This window comes from Salvelinus alpinus, chromosome 4 (assembly GCF_045679555.1).
Source record: "Salvelinus alpinus chromosome 4, SLU_Salpinus.1, whole genome shotgun sequence".
NCBI lineage: Eukaryota > Metazoa > Chordata > Actinopteri > Salmoniformes > Salmonidae > Salvelinus > Salvelinus alpinus.
The window spans coordinates 30,349,489-30,369,817 of record NC_092089.1 but is presented as its reverse complement, the minus strand read 5'-3'; the positions used below and the strand labels follow the sequence as shown (position 1 = coordinate 30,369,817).

The 20,329-nt window shown below is 41.4% G+C and overlaps 1 protein-coding gene and 1 long non-coding RNA gene across 3 annotated transcripts; one reads left to right on the top strand and one right to left on the bottom strand.

The window, feature by feature from the left end:
• On the bottom strand, positions 1-1,000 carry LOC139572316 (uncharacterized). The gene is made up of 2 exons (XR_011674379.1): positions 746-1,000; positions 1-490 (listed from the first exon to the last, which is right to left on the bottom strand). It is a non-coding gene; the product is annotated as an uncharacterized lncRNA (long non-coding RNA).
• A 168-nt stretch (positions 1,001-1,168) lies between these two features.
• On the top strand, positions 1,169-16,695 carry LOC139572311 (B-type lectin plumieribetin-like). 2 transcript variants are annotated; one of them, XM_071394996.1, is made up of 4 exons: positions 1,169-1,269; positions 2,084-2,176; positions 2,530-2,623; positions 15,527-16,695. In XM_071394996.1, the coding sequence occupies exons 3-4, from the start codon at positions 2,534-2,536 to the stop codon at positions 15,770-15,772; spliced, it is 336 nt and encodes a 111-aa protein (XP_071251097.1). In that variant the 5' UTR covers positions 1,169-1,269; positions 2,084-2,176; positions 2,530-2,533; the 3' UTR covers positions 15,773-16,695. The 2 variants fall into 2 exon arrangements, with proteins under 2 accessions (XP_071251097.1, XP_071251099.1); XM_071394998.1 differs by having other exon boundaries at positions 2,084-2,199.
• The last annotated feature ends 3,634 nt before the right edge of the window (positions 16,696-20,329 follow it).

The following is a 20,329-nucleotide window of genomic DNA, read 5'->3' as shown; positions in this document are numbered from 1 at the left end:
CTGTTAAAAATTCACTAAAGTTTATTGCAACATACTGGCAGCCTACTCGTCTCCTGTTATTCCATGGTAATGATTACTACTGTCACAGTTCCAAAAGTGGTGATTGAAGGAGTCAGGCGCAGAGAGCAGGGTAGTTCAGAAGGAAGTGGATTTAATATTCCAAAAATAACAGCGAGATGGCTACGCCACACACACAAGGGCGCGTCAAGTCACAGTCCAAAACAAACAGGACTAAATCTAATCGGAACAGACACCACAAGAAATAACGAAACACCACAAACAGAAAAACAAGCCCGCACAAAAGTCGGCGGGCCAACTGGGTTTAAATAGCCCACAATAAACCTAAACACAAAACAGGTGCAAGAAATCAGACAAAACTAAATGAAACAGAAAAGGGGATCGGTGGCAGCTAGTAGGCCGGAGACGACGACCGCCGAGCGCCGCCCGAACGGGAAGAGGCACCATCTTCGGCGGGATTCGTGACAACTACCTGATATTATGGAACAACAAAGAAATGTGGGAGATAATTGAGAAACATCCTCCTTTAACTTATCACAGCATTCTAATGAGACTTTCATAGAGGGTTGTTGAGTATAAACTTTCCAGAGAACCATTGTGAGTGGGAGTCATACCTATTCTTCAAACATTGACACATTGAATAAACAATCTGAAGCATTCTATCAATTAACACACGCTCGTTTTAAGCGTCTGTTCCAGAAAGGGTAGGTTTAAGGCCCTTTCTTACCAAGTCCTTTCCTCACTCCTGAGTCCTGAAGTAATGCCTTGGCACGTTGAGGAGAAAGTGACACTTTGAGAATAAGGAAACATTGCAGGAAAAAATGTTTTTACTAAACAATAATCTGATGCATTGCACCATAGTGTATAGCTCACACTTGTTTTCAACACCTGACTAGAGGTGTTGATTGTGCTTCTGGAATATGTCCATCAGTGCCAGGAGCTTCACATCGTGGTAGCGTTCTGCTTCTTCGTCTGTGTCACCACAACCACAGCTTACGATCAGGACATCATCGGCGATGGGTTAAATGCCCTTGAGCCCAGCCAGTAATTCGTGCTGCTTGCGTTGGTATATCTCAGGCGCCACTGAGAAGGTAGTCATGAAGCTGCTTTCTTCGTCCAGCTTGCATTGAAGGAATGCATCTCGGGCATCCACCAAGGTGAAAATCCCCTGTGAGAACCATGGGATTTGGTGGTGGAATGTTTGCTGCCATAGCGATGGAATAGGAGATCTCTTTGCCTTCAGCCATCAAGGTAGGTAGTGATGCTAGCTTGCCAGCTAACGAGTTGATCAGTGTTGTGACTAGCAGTAGGAAACGGTGTGTGTTCGCAAATGGAACGTAACTGCGCCTATACTGTACTTAGCTACAAAAATAACAAACGTGTGGTTTTCGAGCCACTTCTGATACCATGTTTCAGTATGATATGTTGGATAGAGGAATAAAGATAGACACCAATGTCAAGTTCAATAGCCCTGTTAAGCATTGTACAAATCCTTACACACGGAGTCCGGGGAATAGTCCGTCTAGTCGATTACCTATCAACTAGACTCCGTAACAATCATCCCTGGTCATTTCTACTGCCTCTGATCTAGCGGACTCACTAAACCCTAGCTTTGTTTGTAAATTATGTCTTAGTGTTTGAGCGTGCCCCTGGCTATCTGTAAATATTTAAAAAAAACTAGAAAATGGTGCAGTCTGGTTTGCTTAATATAAGGAATTTGAAATTATTCAATTATTCAACTTTTACTTTTGATACTTAAGTATATTTGAGCAATTACATTTACTTTTGATACTTAAGTATATTTAAGACCAAATATATATATATATATATATATATATATACATATATTTGTTTTTACTCAAATAGGATTTTACTGGGTGACTTTTACTTTAGCCATTTTTTATTAAGGTATCTTTCCTTTTACTCAAGTATGACATTTGGGTACTTTTCCACCACTGTCATTGTAACTATCATGTACATTTCAGTCGCACTTGGTCAAATTTAATGTACAGTGGACACCACCCATTTCCTCGTCCTTATTACTCCACCCCCTTCACCTGAGCAGGGATATAAGGCCAGAGCTGCTTCATCACCGCACAACTGCAACCTGCCACTGAACCTGCAATTCACCTCTACAATCTACTGCTCCTAAATACTTGTAAGTTCCTTAAAGAACTTGAGGTAACTCTTACTTTAACATGTGTGTTTTTTCATTTATGTACAGGGGACGGCCACAGTTAAATTAGGTCTTAATGAGATGCATTTCCATTACTTTTGTGTATTATTTAGTTGTTTTTTACATTTGTCATTTAGAACTGAAATGATCAATTCTCATTATAAAAAGGCTAGTTTAAGCACATTTTCTCTCTCTCTCTCTCTCTCTTTCTTTTAATTCCTTTTTTGTCTAAATGTGTTTTGCTCCTTCCTGTTTGTGTGGGTGTTTACTATAGAGGCCGACTTTGCCACTATAATAAACTGCAGCAAATAAACAATATAAATCCTCTCTTTCAGAATCATGAGTATGAACTACATGAGCACCGAGAGGATTCTGCTGAAAGGGGACTACCTCCTCTCCAACAATGGACAATTTAAAGCTATCTTTCAGGTACAATAGTTAGTGAAACACTTACATTTCAATTATATTAACATTAGATATCTGGTCTGCAACTTTTTTTTATCTTAGAAAATTATATTTTGTAGGGATGTAACGATTCACGCCGTGATCAGACCGACAGTATCATTAAATCAATGCTATGTAATAAATTCTGTAGTCAAACTTTAATTATATATTTCAAAAATGTTTAATGGATATGTGTGCAACAAAAGTTCAACATTCACCTTCTGCTACCATTAACGTCAAGCCGTCTACACATACCGTTTGATGCATAAATTCGATAAATCCAACATATGCAACACACAGAATGCACTGCAACTGCCTCTACGCAATGCTGCAAGGCAAACGCAGCGTTCCATTGGAAATTATGTTGCATATGTTGGATTTATCACATGTATGCATCAAACTGTATGTGTAGACGCTTGATATTAATGGTAGCAGAAGGTGAATGTTGAACTTTTGTAGCACACATATCCAGATGACGCTGCGTACTATTTGCGCAACAATGCTATAGGTGTGATAGAGTTGTACTCCTGTTGGTCTGATCAAGACGTGACCGATAGGCCTATGCAGTGGTCCCAATATTTATTAAGATATAACTGCAGCGGTCCGCGGACCCAAAACCGATCCAAATGTAGAATGCATTGGTCAGAAAATCGATTCAAACCTTTACGAATAGCTGCTTCACGGACAATTTCTGCTCATATTACTTTCTTTCTACCTTCCGAAAACTCCTCATCTTATGCAACAGCTGGTGCGTCCACTCCTCAGTGTGGAACTAAGCATGTATCTTAGTTGACAGTCATTGACCTACAAGTCAATTTGCATGCTGAAAAACCCCAGGGAATATCAGTAACCTACTCAAACTGCACAAAGTGCCCAGCTTTGCATGCTGCCCAGCTTCGCGCGCTGCCAACGCAACGTAGGTGGCCTGTTCTTAAACGCCTTGATCACACCGACAGTTTTTTGCGCAAAATGATAAGCAGCATCATTTGGATGTGTGCAACAAAAGTTCAACATACACCTTCTGGTACCATTAACGTCAAGCCGTGTTCGCATACAGTTTGACGCATACACATATACACCACAAATAAAGCACTGCAACTGCCTCTGTAACTCAATGCTGCAAGGCAAAGGCAGCATTCCATTGTAAATTAATGTACTTCTGGTGTACCAAAATGCAATGACACTGTTGGTATGATCCTCATTTGATCTTGCACTTCTGTGCAATAGGGTCTAATTGTAGACCACAATTCGGGGCGTTCCTTGATATCAGGAAACGCCTGTCGGTATCTGCCATTGATCAGACCATCGATATTAGGAAATACCCATTGGTGCCTGTCATTGGTCTGTCCATTGGTGCCTGTCATTGGTCTGTCCATTGGTGCCTGTCATTGGTCTGTCCATTGGTGCCTGTCATTGGTCTGTCCATTGGTACCTGTCATTGGTCTGTCCATTGGTGCCTGTCATTGGTCTGTCCATTGGTACCTGTCATTGGTCTGTCCATTGGTGCCTGTCATTGGTCTGTCCATTGGTGCCTGTCATTGGTCTGTCCATTGGTACCTGTCATTGGTCTGTCCATTGGTACCTGTCATTGGTCTGTCCATTGGTACCTGTCATTGGTGCCTGTCATTGGTCTGTCCATTGGTACCTGTCATTGGTCTGTCCATTGGTGCCTGTCATTGGTCTGTCCATTGGTACCTGTCATTGGTCTGTCCATTGGTACCTGTCATTGGTCTGTCCATTGGTACCTGTCATTGGTGCCTGTCATTGGTCTGTCCATTGGTACCTGTCATTGGTCTGTCCATTGGTGCCTGTCATTGGTCTGTCCATTGGTACCTGTCATTGGTCTGTCCATTGGTACCTGTCATTGGTCTGTCCATTGGTACCTGTCATTGGTCTGTTCCTGCACTGTCCCACGTTGTTTATTGCAAAGAGACTTACAGATTTCCAATGTTTGAAAAGTTAATAATTTTAAAGTAATTTTTTATATATTTTTTTTATTCAACCTTTTTTTGCCATTTGTGCACTGCCCTCTGGTACTCTCAAACATGGCCAGTTGAGATACAGCCTGGATGCTTTAATGCTTTACATAGGATCAGATTCTTCTTCTTTTTTATTACTTTGACTGTCAGTGGATGGATGCATTTTGTACCGCCATGAAACAGCACTAATAAACTTGACATTATTGTATTGCATAGCCTACAACAGACATATTAGACTGTACAAAGTCAATTACACAGTTAACAGTAATAAAGTTTATTGAACAACCATTCAAAGTTAAAAACATTACAACAGTCTAACATTGACAAAACTAAATTAAAATTAGACCGTGTGTGTGAATTTCCGGCAAAGTGAGAGGCTATAACTCTGGTGCCTTCAGCTCTCCTCAGCTGAACCTTCATCTCGAAGCATGATCTTTATTCTCTACTATATATATACACATACACACACTACCGTTCAAAAGTTTGGGGTCACTTAGAAATGTCATTGTTTTTGAAAGATAAGCACATTTCTTGTCCATTAAAATAACATCAAATTGATCAGAAATACAGTGTAGACATTGTTAATGTTGTAAATGACTATTGTAGCTGGAAACAACAGATTTTTTCATGGAATATCTACGTAGGCGTACAAAGGCCCATTATCAGCAACCATCACTCCTGTGTTCCAATGGCACGTTGTGTTAGCTAATCCAGGTTTATCATTTGAAAAGGCTAATTGATCATCAGAAAACCCTTTTTCAATTATGCTATTACAGCTGAAAACTGTTGTTCTGATTCAAGAAGCAATAAAACTGGCCTTCTTTAGACTAGTTGAGTATCTGGAGCATCAGCATTTGTGGGTTCGATTACAGGCTCAAAATGGCCAGAAACAAAGAACTTTCTTCTGAAACTCGTCAGTCTATTATTGTTCTGAGAAATGAAGGCTATTCCACGTGAGAAATTGCCAAGAAACTAAAGATCTCAAAACTGAAGATCTCGAGGCGTCTGTTTTTTCTCTAAGTAAGAAAAGCTATTCAAGAATTGACTACATTTCTTTCTCTCCAAAAATGCATTCAACAATTTACTGGATAAAACAAATTGTGATGGCGTGATATTGATCATTCTGATTAATTACACCAACAGAAAAATACACTTAGAAACAGTAGTTGGAGAATCATCAGCGGGCATCTTCTGGATCCGAAATGTATTAAATACCTAATTAAAACCTTTACCATTACAAATGTAGACATAGAGGACTTAGAAAAGCCAACCGCTGATATAATTTGGTATGCCTTTCAGGTGTACATTGGCGCGGCAAGTAGCCCAGTGTGTCACGTTCTGACCTTAGTTCTTTTGTTATTTCTTTGTTTTAGTATGGTCAGGGCATGAGTTGGGTGGGTTATCTATGTTTGTGTTTCTATGTTGTGTTTTTCGTTTGGCCTGATATGGTTCTCAATCAGAGGCAGGTGTTTGTCATTGTGTCTGATTGGGAACCATATTTAGGGAGCCTGTTTTCTGTTGTGTTTTGTGGGTGGTTGTCTTCCGTGTCTGTGTGTTCCACACGGAACTGTTTCGGTTTAGTTCGTTCTCTTTATTGTTTTGTATTTTCAGTGTTCAGTTTTGTTCTATTAAAATTCATAATGAACACTTACCACGCTGCGCTTTGGTCCTCCTCTCTTTCTCCCAACGAAGATCGTTACACAGTGGTTAAAGCGTTGGGCCAGTAACCGAAAGGTTGCTAGATCGAATCCCCTAGCTGTCAAGGTAAAAATCTGTCGTTCTGCCCCTGAACAAGGCAGTTAACCAACTGTTTCTAGGCTGTCATTGTAAATAAGAATGTGTTCTTAACTGACTTGCCTAGTTAAATAAAATGTAAAAAACATTAGGGGAATGATAATCTCAAACTCTGCAAAAAGTTACATCTGATTTTAAAATGAAAGAAAAATAAATCACAATCTTAGAAATAGCCCATAAAAAATCTTTACAAGGTAAAGAAGAAAATAACATTTCTGAATTTAAGCAGGAAAACGATCTTTTACTTTTGAAGAGAGTCAACTCAAATAAAGCATACTGCTTAATGGCAAATAAGCCTGGTAAATATCTCACAAAATGAATAAACGCTAAACCAGTTATAATTGTAAAAGATAAAGATGCAAATGAATGTTAATTAGAAACAACAACGCAATTAATGACAATTTTAAAAGCTTTATGGAAATTGATATACATCAGAATTAAAACAGTTGGACAAATCCTATAGCCTTCTTAGACTCAACAACCCTGAAGTAATTATCAGCAGACGAAAAATAAATCACTAAAAACAAAGACCACCAAAAAAGAAATATTAGATGCTTTTAAAACATTAGCGTAGAGAAAAAGCACCAGGAATGGACAGCTTTCTCATAGAATTACCTGCTGAATGGACTTACAATATATTTTATTTTTATTGTCCAGGTTCACGATCAGAAATAGTTTTGGTAGTTTTTCTTTAAACAATCAGTGTATATTAGGGATGTGCATCTTTCCCGTTTAAGACGATTCCATTACGTAGGCCTATCTAGATACATGGGCTCCGATATGACACATAAATTCTGTTTTAGTTTGAAACGATACGGATTGATTAGAGAACGAATTGATGAGATTCAGTTCGATGCGATATGATTCGATGCACTAACATTTGTTGCATAAACACATTAATTTCCCATTCTAAATGAATATCTGCTGCTGATTGAGATCATGAGCTAGATTTTTTATTTATTTATTTTTATTTCACCTTTATTTAACCAGGTAAGCTAGTTGAGAACAAGTTCTCATTTACAACTGCGACCTGGCCAAGATAAAGCAAAGCAGTGCAACACAAACAACAACACAGAGTTACACATGGAATAAACAAGCATACAGTCAATAACACAATAGAAAAAAAGTCTATATACATTGTGTGCAAATGGCATAAGGAGGCAAGGCAAAAAAATAGGCCATAGTAGTGAAGTAATTACAATTTAGTAGATTAACACTGGAGTGATAGATAAGCAGATGATGATGTGCAAGTAGAAATACTGGTGTGCAAAAGAGCAGAAAAGTAAATAAAAACAATATGGGGATGAGGTAGGTAGATTGGGTGGGCTATTTACAGATGGACCATGTACAGCTGCAGTGATCGGTTAGCTGCTCAGATAGCTGATGTTTAAAATTAGTGAGGGAAATAAAATTCTCCAGCTTCAGCGATTTTTGCAATTCGTTCCAGTCACTGGCAGCAGAGAACTGGAAGGAAAGGCGGCCAAATAGGGGTGTTGGCTTTGGGGATGACCAGTGAGATATACCTACTGGAGCGCGTGCTACGGGTGGGTGTTGTTATCGTGACCAGTGAGCTGAGATAAGGTGGAGCTTTACCTAGCATAGACTTATAGATGACCTGGAGCCAGTGGGTCTGGCGACGAATATGTAGCGAGGGCCAGCCGACTAGAGCATACAGGTCGCAGTGGTGGGTGGTATAAGGGGCTTTGGTAACAAAACGGATGGCACTGTGATAGACTGCATCCAGTTTGCTGAGTAGAGTATTGGAAGCTATTTTGTAGATGACATCGCCGAAGTCGAGGATCAGTAGGATAGTCAGTTTTACTAGGGTAAGTTTGGCGGCGTGAGTGAAGCAGGCTTTGATGCGAAATAGCATGCCGATTCTAAATATTATGTTGTATTGGAGATGTTTGATATAAATCTGGAAGGAGAGTTTATAATCTAGCCAGACACTTAGGTATTTGTAATTGTCCACATATTCTAGGTCAGAACCATCCAGAGTAGTGATGCTGGACTGGCGGGCAGGTACGGGCAGCGAACGGTTGAAAAGCATGCATTTGGTTTTACTAGCGTTTAAGAGCAGTTGGAGGCCACGGAAGGAGTGTTGTATGTCATTGAAGCTCGTTTGGAGGTTAGTTAACACAGTGTCCAAAGAAGGGCCAGAAGTATACAGAATGGTGTCGTCTGCGTAGAGGTGGATCAGGGAATCACCTGCAGCAAGAGCGACATCGTTGATATATACAGAGAAAAGAGTCGGCCCGAGAATTGAACCTTGTGGTACCCCCATAGAGACTGCCAGAGGTCCGGACAACAGGCCCTCCGATTTGACACACTGAACTCTATCTGCGAAGTAGTTGGTGAATCAGGCGAGGCAGTCATTTGAGAAACCAAGGCTATTGAGTCTGCCGATAAGAATACGGTGATTGACAGAGTCGAAAGCCTTGGCCAGGTCAATGAAGACGGCTGCACAGTGCTGTCTTTCATCGATTATGATATCGTTTAGGACCTTGAGCGGGGCTGAGGTGCACCCATGACCAGCTCTGAAACCGGATTGCACCTCAGAGAAGGTACGGTGGGATTCGAAATGGTCAGTGATCTGTTTATTAACTTGGCTTTCGAAGACTTTAGAAAGGCAGGGCAGGATGGATATAGGTCTGTAACAGTTTGGGTCTAGAGTGTCACCCCCTTTGAAGAGGGGGATGCCTGCGCCAGCATCCCAATCTTTAGGGATCTCGGACGATACGAAAGAGAGGTATAACAGACTGGTAATAGGGGTTGCAACAATGGCGGCGGATAATTTTAGAAATACAGGGTCCAGATTGTCTAGCCCAGCTGATTTGTAAGGGTCCAGGTTTAGCAGCTCTTTCAGAACATCTGCTATCTGGATTTGGGTGAAGGAGAAGCTGGGAAGGCTCGGGCAAGTAGCTGCGGGGGGTGCGGAGCTGTTGGCCAGGGTTGGGGTAGCCAGGAGGAAAGCATGGCCAGCCATAGTGAAATGCTTATTGACATTTTCGATTATCATGGATTTATCGGTGGTGACCGTGTTACCTAGCCTCAGTGCAATGGGCAGCTGGGAGGAGGTGCTCTTGTTTTCCATGGACTTTACAGTGTCCCAAATGTTTTTGGAGTTAGAGCTACAGGATGAAAATTTCTGTTTGAAAAGCTAGCCTTTGCTTTCCTGACTGACTGCGTGTATTGGTTCCTGACTTCCCTGAACAGTTGCATATCGCGGGGACTATTCGATGCTATTGCAGTCCGCCACAGGATGTTTTTGTGCTGGTCAAGGGCAGTCAGGTCTGTAGTGAACCAAAGGCTACATCTGTTCTTAGTTCTACATTTTTTGAAAGGGGCATGCTTATTTAAGATGGTGAGGAAATTACTTTTAAAGAACGACCAGGCATCCTCGACTGACGGGATGAGGTCAATATCCTTCCAGGATTCCCGGGCCAGGTCGATTAGAAAGGCCTGCTCGCAGAAGTGTTTTAGGGAGCGTTTGACAGTGATGAGGGGTGATCGTTTGACCGCGGACCCATAGCGGATGCAGGCAATGAGGCAGTGATCGCTGAGATCCTGATTGAAAACAGCAGAGGTGTATTTGGGGGGCAAGTTGGTCAGGATAATATCTATGAGGGTGCCCATGTTTACGGATTTAGGGTTGTACCTGGTGGGTTCCTTGATAATTTGTGTGAGATTGATGGCATCTAGCTTAGATTGTAGGACTGCCGGGGTGTTAAGCATATCCCAGTTTAGGTCACCTAACAGAACGAACTCTGAAGATAGATGAGGAAAAGTCAATTCATATATGGTGTCCAGGGCACAGCTGGGAGCTGAAGGGGGTCTATAACAGGCGGCAACAGTGAGAGACTTATTTCTGGAGAGATTAATTAAAAAAATTAGAAGCTCGAACTGTTTGGGCATAGACCTGGAAAGTATGACAGAACTTTGCAAGCTATCTCTGCAGTAGATTGCAACTCCTCCCCCTTTGGCAGTTCTAACTTGACGGAAAATGTTGTATTTGGGTATGGAAATCTCAGAATTTTTGGTGGCCTTCCTAAGCCAGGATTCAGACACGGCAAGGACATCAGGGTTGGCGGAGTGTGCTAAAGCAGTAAGTAAAACAAACTTAGGGAGGAGGCTTCTGATGTTAACATGCATGAAACCAAGGTTTTTTCGATTACACAAGTCAACAAATGAGAGTGCCTAGGGACACGCAGTGCTTGGGTTCTGTGTGTGTGCGTGCGTGTAAATGATGTATGTCTATATAGGCACCTGAGCTGAGCAATAATGGAGACTAGGCATCTACCACCCCACTCAATGTGGTCTCCGAGCATTTCGTATTATTCTGTAAGTAAATCCGAGACACTGCATTTAGTATGGATATGCAGTGGCGATTTTAGCATGTAAATCTTGGTGGGTGAACAAAAAAAAATGTTTTAGATGCATGACAGCAAAGCCAATACATAACACTAAGCAATACACAAATTGCACTATAACGGTGACAAACGGTGCCCACAAACTGTTAAGGCCTACATAAAGCTGTCCCAGCAGCAGAGATTTATTTTCAGCACAATGGAGTAAATCATTGCCACTGCTACACCTGGCTATCAGTGGAGCCTTGTCTGGCAGCAACACTGTTAATTCATCCTCATTTACTGCTCTTTAAAAAAACAGCTGATATAGCTGACTTGCTTAAACAAATGTGGTTTCTACTGATAATTGAGATGTACAAACTATGGCATAAGGGGACAACGAGCAGATAAGAGGCAATCTGTAATTTCGATTACGACATTATTGAGCGATCTAGAACGGACGCAGTCAATATAGCTATTTGTTCAGCACTTTTGAAATGTACAGCGACAGAATTCAGAACATGGGCCGTTCTTATAGTATTAGCCCTGTACACCAAGTCAGTACCATAGGATAAAGGGGGCATATAAGCAGACAATGAAAGCTCTTACAATATTCAATGATTACATTACTCTAAAACAGGCTATAGGCTACATGTGCACCACCAAGTCAGAACAGTGGGGGGGAAGGGACCAAATTATTAGGGTGAGGCACATGAGCTACTAACAGCTTACTACACAAAATACACCAAGTAGTACTTTCTTAGCTACAGTATACATATCTCCCTGTCATATTACATAATTTATGAGCAGCAAACAATACTTTTTTGGACTCCCCTTGTTGTGCCGTGCTCACTTGAACAGGAAGGTGGCGCGCCGGGCCTTGTGGGCAAATTCTTCATAAAACTTTGTCATTTTCTGGATTTATGGTGCTTTGAAGACAATTGGGAACTCGGAAAAAAACAAGGTTGAATCATGACGTCAGTGATCTTCAGGTCGGAGCTCTAGAAAGAGGCCCGAGTTCACAACTTTAAATTCCGAGTTGAATGACCGTTCAAAAATGGATTTTCCCAGTCGGAGCTTGTTTTTTTCAGAGTTCCCAGTTGTCTTGAACTCATTAAAGTCTGAGATTTTCAAGTTCCAAGTTTCCAGTTGTTTTGAACGCGGCAGAAGGCATGCTGGATTGACAGCATGGCCAATGTATTCAAACTTTTCTGGCCCATGGTGTTGAATGTTTATCCTTTTAAGTTTGGAATCGGGACCCTTAAACCCAGACTTGGACTACACACCACCTCCACTGAATAGCAGGCTAGTGATTGCTTTGCAACGCTTGCAGTTAGCCACTGATTCCTTCCAAACCACTCATTGTTGAATTTGCAATTTCCAACTTGTTGTGTAATGTTTATGTCCAATGGCCGATGAGCAGCAATACATTTTATCTATAATTTCTCTTCATATGACAATATGAATATGATTGAAAAGGATTTGCCAGCAGACTGTCACCGTGATTCATGATGATGACTGCTTGTCTAGCTTGCTAGGTAAAATTTTGAAAGTATGATGTTGACATGATCAGTCCAATCAAATCTACGGTAGATTTCACGTGATTTAACATAATTTATCTGTGGCCAATGACCTTGAGCCTTCTTGGATGGGCACTTCTAATGTAACTCTATGGCAGCACCCATGGGACTTGAATTTGAGGTTTCCCTGTATATTTTGCGGTGATGTGGTGTCCCCATGAGTGACAGAACACTGAGCCAATCACGGCGCAACTAGAGAACATTACCAACCCCTAAGCTCTGTATTTTTTACACAACACCACAGAAAGCACTGAGCTATGCTGAAACACCTGCATTTTGGAGCTGCCTTACTCAAGAAAGCAAAAAAGAGACCATGTTCTTATGCAGATTTATTTTTTATTTTTTTTACATTGTTTGCAAACTGATATGTGACACGTATTAATGCCAAAATAACATGTAAAACAGGCTCTGCCCCACCTGCCTTCAATGACGGGTCGCCACTGATATGTTACGTTTCCTAAAGTGTGTATCCATTTGTGGATGTCCATTATACAATTCGACTGATATGTTACGAACTGCAGATTTTAATTTAGAATGGAAAATGAAACAAAGCTTAGTGCATCGATTTACATCGCATCAAACCACATCGCATTGATTCATTCTCTAATCAAACCGAATCGCACTGAATTGTTTCAAATGAAAACGTATCATTCCTGTATCATATCGCAGACCAAGTATCTAGATACGTATCGAATCGTTTTGAATGGAATAAATGCACACCCCTAATATTTTGATTTAGCTGACGAACACTTGCTGCGAATATTGAAAAATAAATTGGGAAATATTTTTCACCCTATAACTTTATTATTTATTTTATAAGTAATCATTTAAAAGTGGATGAAAGGAATGCACAGCAGTACTGTCACGATCGTCGTATGGTGGAAGAGAGGAGGACCAAGGCGCAGCGTGAAATGAATACATATTTAATTAACTTCTAGTTCCTCCCAAACCCGGATCCGGGAGCACCCCCCACAGTAAAAAAGCTGACTAGCATAGCCTAGCATAGCGTCACAAGTAAATACTAGCATCTAAATATCATTAAATCACAAGTCCAAGACACCAGATGAAAGATACACTTCTTGTGAATCCAGCCATCATTTCTGATTTTTAAAATGTTTTACAGGGAAGACACAATATGTAAATCTATTAGCTAACCACGTTAGCAAAAGACACCACTTTTTTTACTCCACCAGTTTTTTACTCCATAAGTAGCTATCACTAATTCGACTAAATAAAGATATATATAGCCACTAACCAAGAAACAACTTCATAAGATGACAGTCTGATAACATATTTATGGTATAGCATATGTTTTTTTAGAAAAATGTGCATTTTTCAGGTATAAATCATAGTTTACCATTGCAGCCACTATCACAAAACTCACCAAAGCGACTAGAATAACTACAGAGAGCAACGTGTATTACCTAATTACTCATCATAAAACATTTCTTAAAAATACACAGCGTACAGCAATTGAAAGACACAGATCTTGTGAATCCAGACAATATTTCAGATTTTCTAAGTGTTTTACAGCGAAAACACAATATATCGTTATATTAGCATACCACATGAGCTAACATCACCCCAGCATTGATTCAAGGCAAAAAGAGCTATAATGTTATCACCACCAAAATATATTAATTTTTTCACTAACCTTCTCAGAATTCTTCAGATGACAGTCCTGTAACATCATATTACACAATGCATATAGAGTTTGTTCGAAAATGTGCATATTTAGCATCACAAATCGTGGTTATGCAATGTAATCTGTCAAAACATGGCATGCATTCTGGTCGGCGCCATCTTGGAAAGGCACCTAAGTTTACGATTATTTATCGATTAGATTGACAAAAAAAATACAGGTTGGACAGCTAATGAAAGATGCATTAGTTATTAATGCAACCGCTGAGTTAGATTTTTAAAATTAACGTTACTAGACATACAGTGTGCGTTACAGCCAGACTAGTGCCGCAACAATGGCCGACAAATGCGTTTACATTTTTCCACATAAATACAGAATAAAATCATAAATAGCTCTTACTTTTGGACGAGCTTCCATCAGTATCTTGGGCAAGGTGTCCTTTGTCCAAAAGAATCGTTGCTTTGTTGTAAAACGTCCTCTTCAACTTCGGAACTTGCAGCTAACAATAGCTACGTGGCACACACATGTCCAAATCCTCAAAGCGCAATACTACGAAAATTCCGAAAATAGCAATATACTCGCATAAACTGATATAAATCGGTTTAAAATAACTTCGTTATGATGTTTCTAACACCTATATCGAATTAAATCACAGACGGATATATCTTAGCCCGATAACGAGAGCTTTTGAGCATGCCATTCTGATGTCCTCTCTTGCGCCTTGACGAGCGTCCAAAAGAACGTACATGTCACTCCATGGCGTTTTATAAACTCTGAGAAATACGTAGAGACTCCATTCCACTTCTCATTGGTTACTAACATCCAGGGGAAGGCGGGTGCAGTTCATTTCGACCCATAGGGCACATACAGAGTTTTAAACTGATCTCAGAACAGAGCCTAGTTTTCAGACCTTTGCATGTCCTGTCATGATTTTCGCTGTAGAAAGAGTTCTGGTTCACCCACAGACATAATTCAAACGGTTTTAGAAACTAGAGATTGTTTTCTATCCAATAGTAATAATAATATGCATATTGTACGAGCAAGAATTGAGTATGAGGCAGTTTAATTTGGAGACGATATTTTCCAAAGTGGAAACAGCACCCCCTGTATTGAGAAAAGGTTAACGAAGACGAAGAACACTTTACAAACTAAACAAAACAACAAACCGACAAACGTGAAGCTATATAAACAATGTGCATACATGCAACATAGACATAGACAATCACCCACGAACTACCTAATGAATACGGCTGCCTAAATATGGTTCCCAATCAGAGACAACGATAGACAGCTGTCTCTAATTGAGAACCAATCTAGGCAACCATAGACATACATACACCTAGACTAGACACTGCCCCATAAACATACAAAACCCCTAGACAATACAAAACACATACATCCCCCATGACACACCCTGACCTAACTAAAATAATAAAGAAAACAAAGATAACTAAGGCCAGGGCGTGACAAGTACAGGACAGAGGCATCCTGAACAGAGGTCATCTTTGTCTAACATGTTTATATGCTAATTAATTTTCTCTTTGCAGACCGATGGCAACTTTGTGCTCTACGGTTGGGGTCGGGTTGTCTGGGCATCAAACACTGAGAACAAAGATGCTCAGAGGCTCATCCTCCAACAGGATGGCAACCTGGTCATCTACACCACACAGGACCATCCCATTTGGGCAAGTAACACCGGCCGTCACAACAATACAGAAAGAGGTCACCTCACCCTCACTGACGAAGGTACCCTGGAGCTCTACGGAGAACGAGTGGTGATCTGGACATCATAACATCATTGCATCCTCATACCTGTCTACTGTAACACCGACCGGCCCAACAATGCACAAAGAGGTCACCTCACCCTCACTGACGAAGCTGCCCTGATGCTCTACAGTCCCAGAAATGTGGTCTGGTGCTCTCATGGAGACACTAGTAATGAGGCAGAGTAACATCTTCACTTTATCATACCTGTCTACACCACTAAAATGTCTATTCAAAAGCCTAGAGGCTTTTTCAAATCAAAATCAAATGTTATTAGTCACATGCGCCGAAAACAACAGGTGTAGTTACGAGCCCCTAACCAACAATGCAGTTAAAAAAAATACGGATAAGAATAAGAAATAAAAGTAACAAGTAATTAAAGAGCAGCAGTAAAATACCAATAGCAAGACTATATACAGGGGGGTGCCGGTACAGAGTCAATGTGCGGGGGCACCGGTTAGTTGAGGTAATATGTACATGTAGGTAGAGTTATTAAAGTGACTATGCATAGATGATAACAACAGAGTAGCAGCGGTGTAAAAGGGGGGGAGCAATGCAAATAGTCTGAGTAGCCATTTGATTAGGTGTTCAGGAGTCTTATGGCTTGGAGGTAGAAGCTGTTTAGAAGCCTCTTGGACCTAGACTTGCCCTGCGGTACCAGAGAGAACAGTCTATGACTAGGGTTGCTGGAGTCTTTGACAATTATTAGGGCCTTCCTCTGACACCGCCTGATATAGAGGTCCTGGATGGCAGGACCTCCTCCAAAATCCCCACGAGTTTGATGTTCAGCCTACAACTCCTGCCCTCTAAATTGAGAATTGTAACCCTTTGATTTGGTCAAATAAAGAATATATTGACTTTTAAAGTAGTGGTTTGTGTTATAATTCTGTGCATTGTGACTGTGCTGATTCTCAATATTTTCTGTAGACAATAAACATCACTACTAACTTTTCATCGTGGAGATTGTAGCTTTTTTGGCTCACATAAAATGATACATGAGACCTCAGAAATATTGTATCATGCAAATAAATGGAGGGATACACACATATACATGGATTATAACGTTACAGCTGTGTGTGAGGTTGTGTCTGTGTTTGTCAGTTAGTGGATGTCTGTATCAGTGTGTGTATTGATTGTTCATGATTATGGGTGTGTGTGTGAGTGGGAGGCTGTGTGTCCATGTGTCGATGTTACAGGAAGGCACACAGTCTCTCCAGTACAGAAGGGTTTCTGTTGCTGAGGAAGATCATCCTCATCTTTCTTCCCTTCCTCTGTCTGACCTGATGGAGAGAGAAATCTCTCAATCAGTTTAACATGTCATAATCTAAACCATCACAAACAGTGCCAGTGGTGAAAGTGAATATCTCTTACTGTGTGGGTGTTGTAGCCAGTGGCGGTCCAGGTAGTAGAGGTAACAGCTCTCAAACTCCTTCTCACTGAGGGCGCTGGTGCACATGAGTATGGAGTAGAATTTTCAGATCTCATCTCCAAGAATTTGGAAATCTTACATTTTTACATTTTCATTTCCAAGTTTGCCGCCAAAAATATATACACGTTGTTTAGTATATAACACAGGCACTAACTAATAGTGAAAAAGTGAAATATGACGACGGAAACCAACAGAACATCTAATGCAAAGTTTACAAAGACCCAGGCCCAACAAGCAGCAGCTAGCACCATTTTGAGTACTGATGACTACAACTCTACAGCTACCCAGCAACAAGATTCTGCCACGGCCATGTGTCAACAAATGAAAGAGTCTGTAATAAACTATCAACGATCGTTGAACAGGCTCGAAACAATGTTTGAGTCTCAAGACAGCACAGGCTGAACTGAAGGGCTGCATGGACACAGCCGATGAGGCCCTGTCTGATCATGACACCCGGATCGGAGGCCTGGAAAACACCTGAGTGAAGAACGAGCAAAGGTTCTCAATTTAGAGGGCAGGAGTCGCAGGTTGAACATCAAACTCGTGGGGATTTTGGCAGACGAAGAGCAAGGGAAACCCACAGAGTTTGTGTCTAAGCTCATTTCCAAGCTGCTGGGCGACAACAACTTCCCAAAGCCCCTCATCATTGACTGTGCATACCACTCTCTACAGACGAAGCCCTCACCAGGTGCCAAGCCACGCATCATAATCGCAAGGGTACATCACTTTCAGGAAAAGGAACTCATTCTATGACTTGGATGACAGCGAGCTATGGAATACAAAGGCCAAAAGGTTCTCATCTTCTCAGACTACACCATGGAGGTGATGGAGCAACAGCGCGCATTCCGAGATGTGATGCAGACCATGAGAGAGGCGGAGGTGAAATAGAGCTTGCGTTTTCCAGCAAAGCTAAATGTTCATCACAAAGGCATGCCAAGAGTCTTCACCAAGCCCAAAGAGGCTGCAAGCTACAAATCAAAACTACAGCAAACCGCCTGAAAGACTGAAATCCCTCGCCACAAAATTCTGGGATATTGACTGAGCAAACAGTGGATTTTATGTTTATTCATGAACGCTAACATATTAATTTGTTTTCCAACAACCGCGGAGAGGGCTGTTAGTAAAGTCTAACTGTTGTTGGCATGCTAGCGTAGCATTGGTCTGTTCTAGCCATCATGACCGGCGGTCTTCATTTACGTGAGATGGGGAAAACAGTGCTTAATTTGGGGAAGCATTCGGGAGGGCGGGTTTCTCTGGGGTCTGTTACTGTGTTCTGTTTATTTTAATTCGAACATGTTCATTTGAAATGTTCTTGGAAATGCCAGGAAATTATCATGGTAATCAGTCAGATGTTAAAGGTGTCATATTAGTATCCTGGAATGTGCACGGTCTCAGGCACACGCGCAAAAGGGGTATGGTATTTAAGCAATTGAAATCACTTGGTGCTGACATCATTTTCCTGCAAGAAACGCACATAAAAGCCACGGTGCAGCGGCATCTGAGATCCAACTGGATTTCTCAAGTTTATCAATCACCCTTCTCTTCCAAGGCTAGAGGTGTTGATATTCACTTTTGTAAAAACATCCCTTTTCAACTCTCGTCCTTGTCTACAGACCCACACGGTAAGTATATCATAGTATCAGGGAAAATGAACTATTTCCCTGTCACCCTATTGAACGTTTATGGCCCAAATATTGATGACCCACATTTCTTTCGTAATGTTTTTGATTTACTCCCAGATCTTAGTACCACTAACCTAATAATCAGAGGCGATTTTAATTGTTACATTGATCTGTATCTTGACAGACTGTCTACACGTACTCCACCAAAAGGTTCTAAATAATCTAATCAAATCCAGGAATCTAGTGGACATCTGGTAACTGCAACATCCCACAGACAGACTACTCATTCTACTCTCATGTTCCCAAGTATTATTCTACAATCGACTACTTCCTAATAGATTCCAAATTGATACCCAATGTGCTCAATTCGAAATTACATAGCATCTTAATAAGTGACCACAGTCCAATTATCTTGTGCCTCAATCTTGCTTTACCAAAACAGAATTACAGTTGCCGTTTTAACCCCTCCTTGCTCACAGACCAAGAATTAATTGACTGCATGACAGCCAAGTTCAAGTCCGGGCCCAGGCTGGGCCACTCAAGGACATTCAGAGACTTGTCCCGAAGCCATTCCTGCGTTGTCGGGCTGTATGCTTAGAGTTGTTGGGCTGTATGCTTAGAGTCGTTGTCCTGTTGGAAGGTGAACCTTCTCCCCAGTCTGAGGTCCTGAGTGCTCTGGAGCAGGTTTCATTAAGAATCTCTCTGTACTTTGCTCCGTTCATCTTTCCCTCGATCCTGCCTAGTCTCCCAGTCCCTGCCGCTGAAAAACATCCCCACAGCATGATTCTGCCACCACCATGCTTCACCGTAGGGATGGTGCCAGGTTTCCTCCAGACGTGATGCTTGGCATTCAGGACAGAGTTCAATCTTGGTTTCATCAGGCTAGCGAATTTAGTTTATTATGGTCTGAGAGTCCTTTAGGTGCCTTTTGGCAAACTCCAAATTGCTGTCATGTGCCTTTTACTGAGGAGTGGCTTCCGTCTGGCCACTCTACCATAAAGGCCTGATTGGTGTAGTGCTGCAGAGATGGTTGTCCTCTGGAAGATTCTCCCATCTCCACAGAGGAACTCTGGAGCTCTGTCAGAGTGACCATCAGGTTCTTGGTCACCTCCCTGACCAAGGGCCTTCTTCCCTGATTGCTCAGTTTGGCCGGGCGGCCAAAGAGGAAGAGTCTTGGTGGTTCCAAACTTCTTCCATTTAAGAATGATGAAGGCCACTGTGTTCTTGGGGACCTTCAATGCTGCATGAATGTTTTGGTACCCTTCCCCACATCTGTGCCTCAACACTATTTTGTCTCGGAGCTCTACGGACAATTCCTTCGACCTCATGGCTTGGTTTTTGCTCTGACACGCACTGTCAACTGTGGGACCTTGTATAGACAGGTGTGTGCCTTTCCAAATCATGTCAAATCAATTGAATTTGCCACAGGTGGACTCCAATCAAGTTGTAGAAACATCTCAAGGATGATCAATGGAAACATGATGCACCTGAGCTCAATTTCGAGTCTCATAGCAAAGGTTCTGAATACTTATGTA

Coding starts and splice junctions, on each gene's coding strand:
- LOC139572311 (XM_071394996.1), top strand. CDS start 2,534: ATGAGTATGAACTACATGAGCACCGAGAGGATTCTGCTGAAAGGGGAC. Junction 2,624..15,526: donor AATTTAAAGCTATCTTTCAG/GTACAATAGTTA, acceptor TTCTCTTTGCAG/ACCGATGGCAACTTTGTGCT.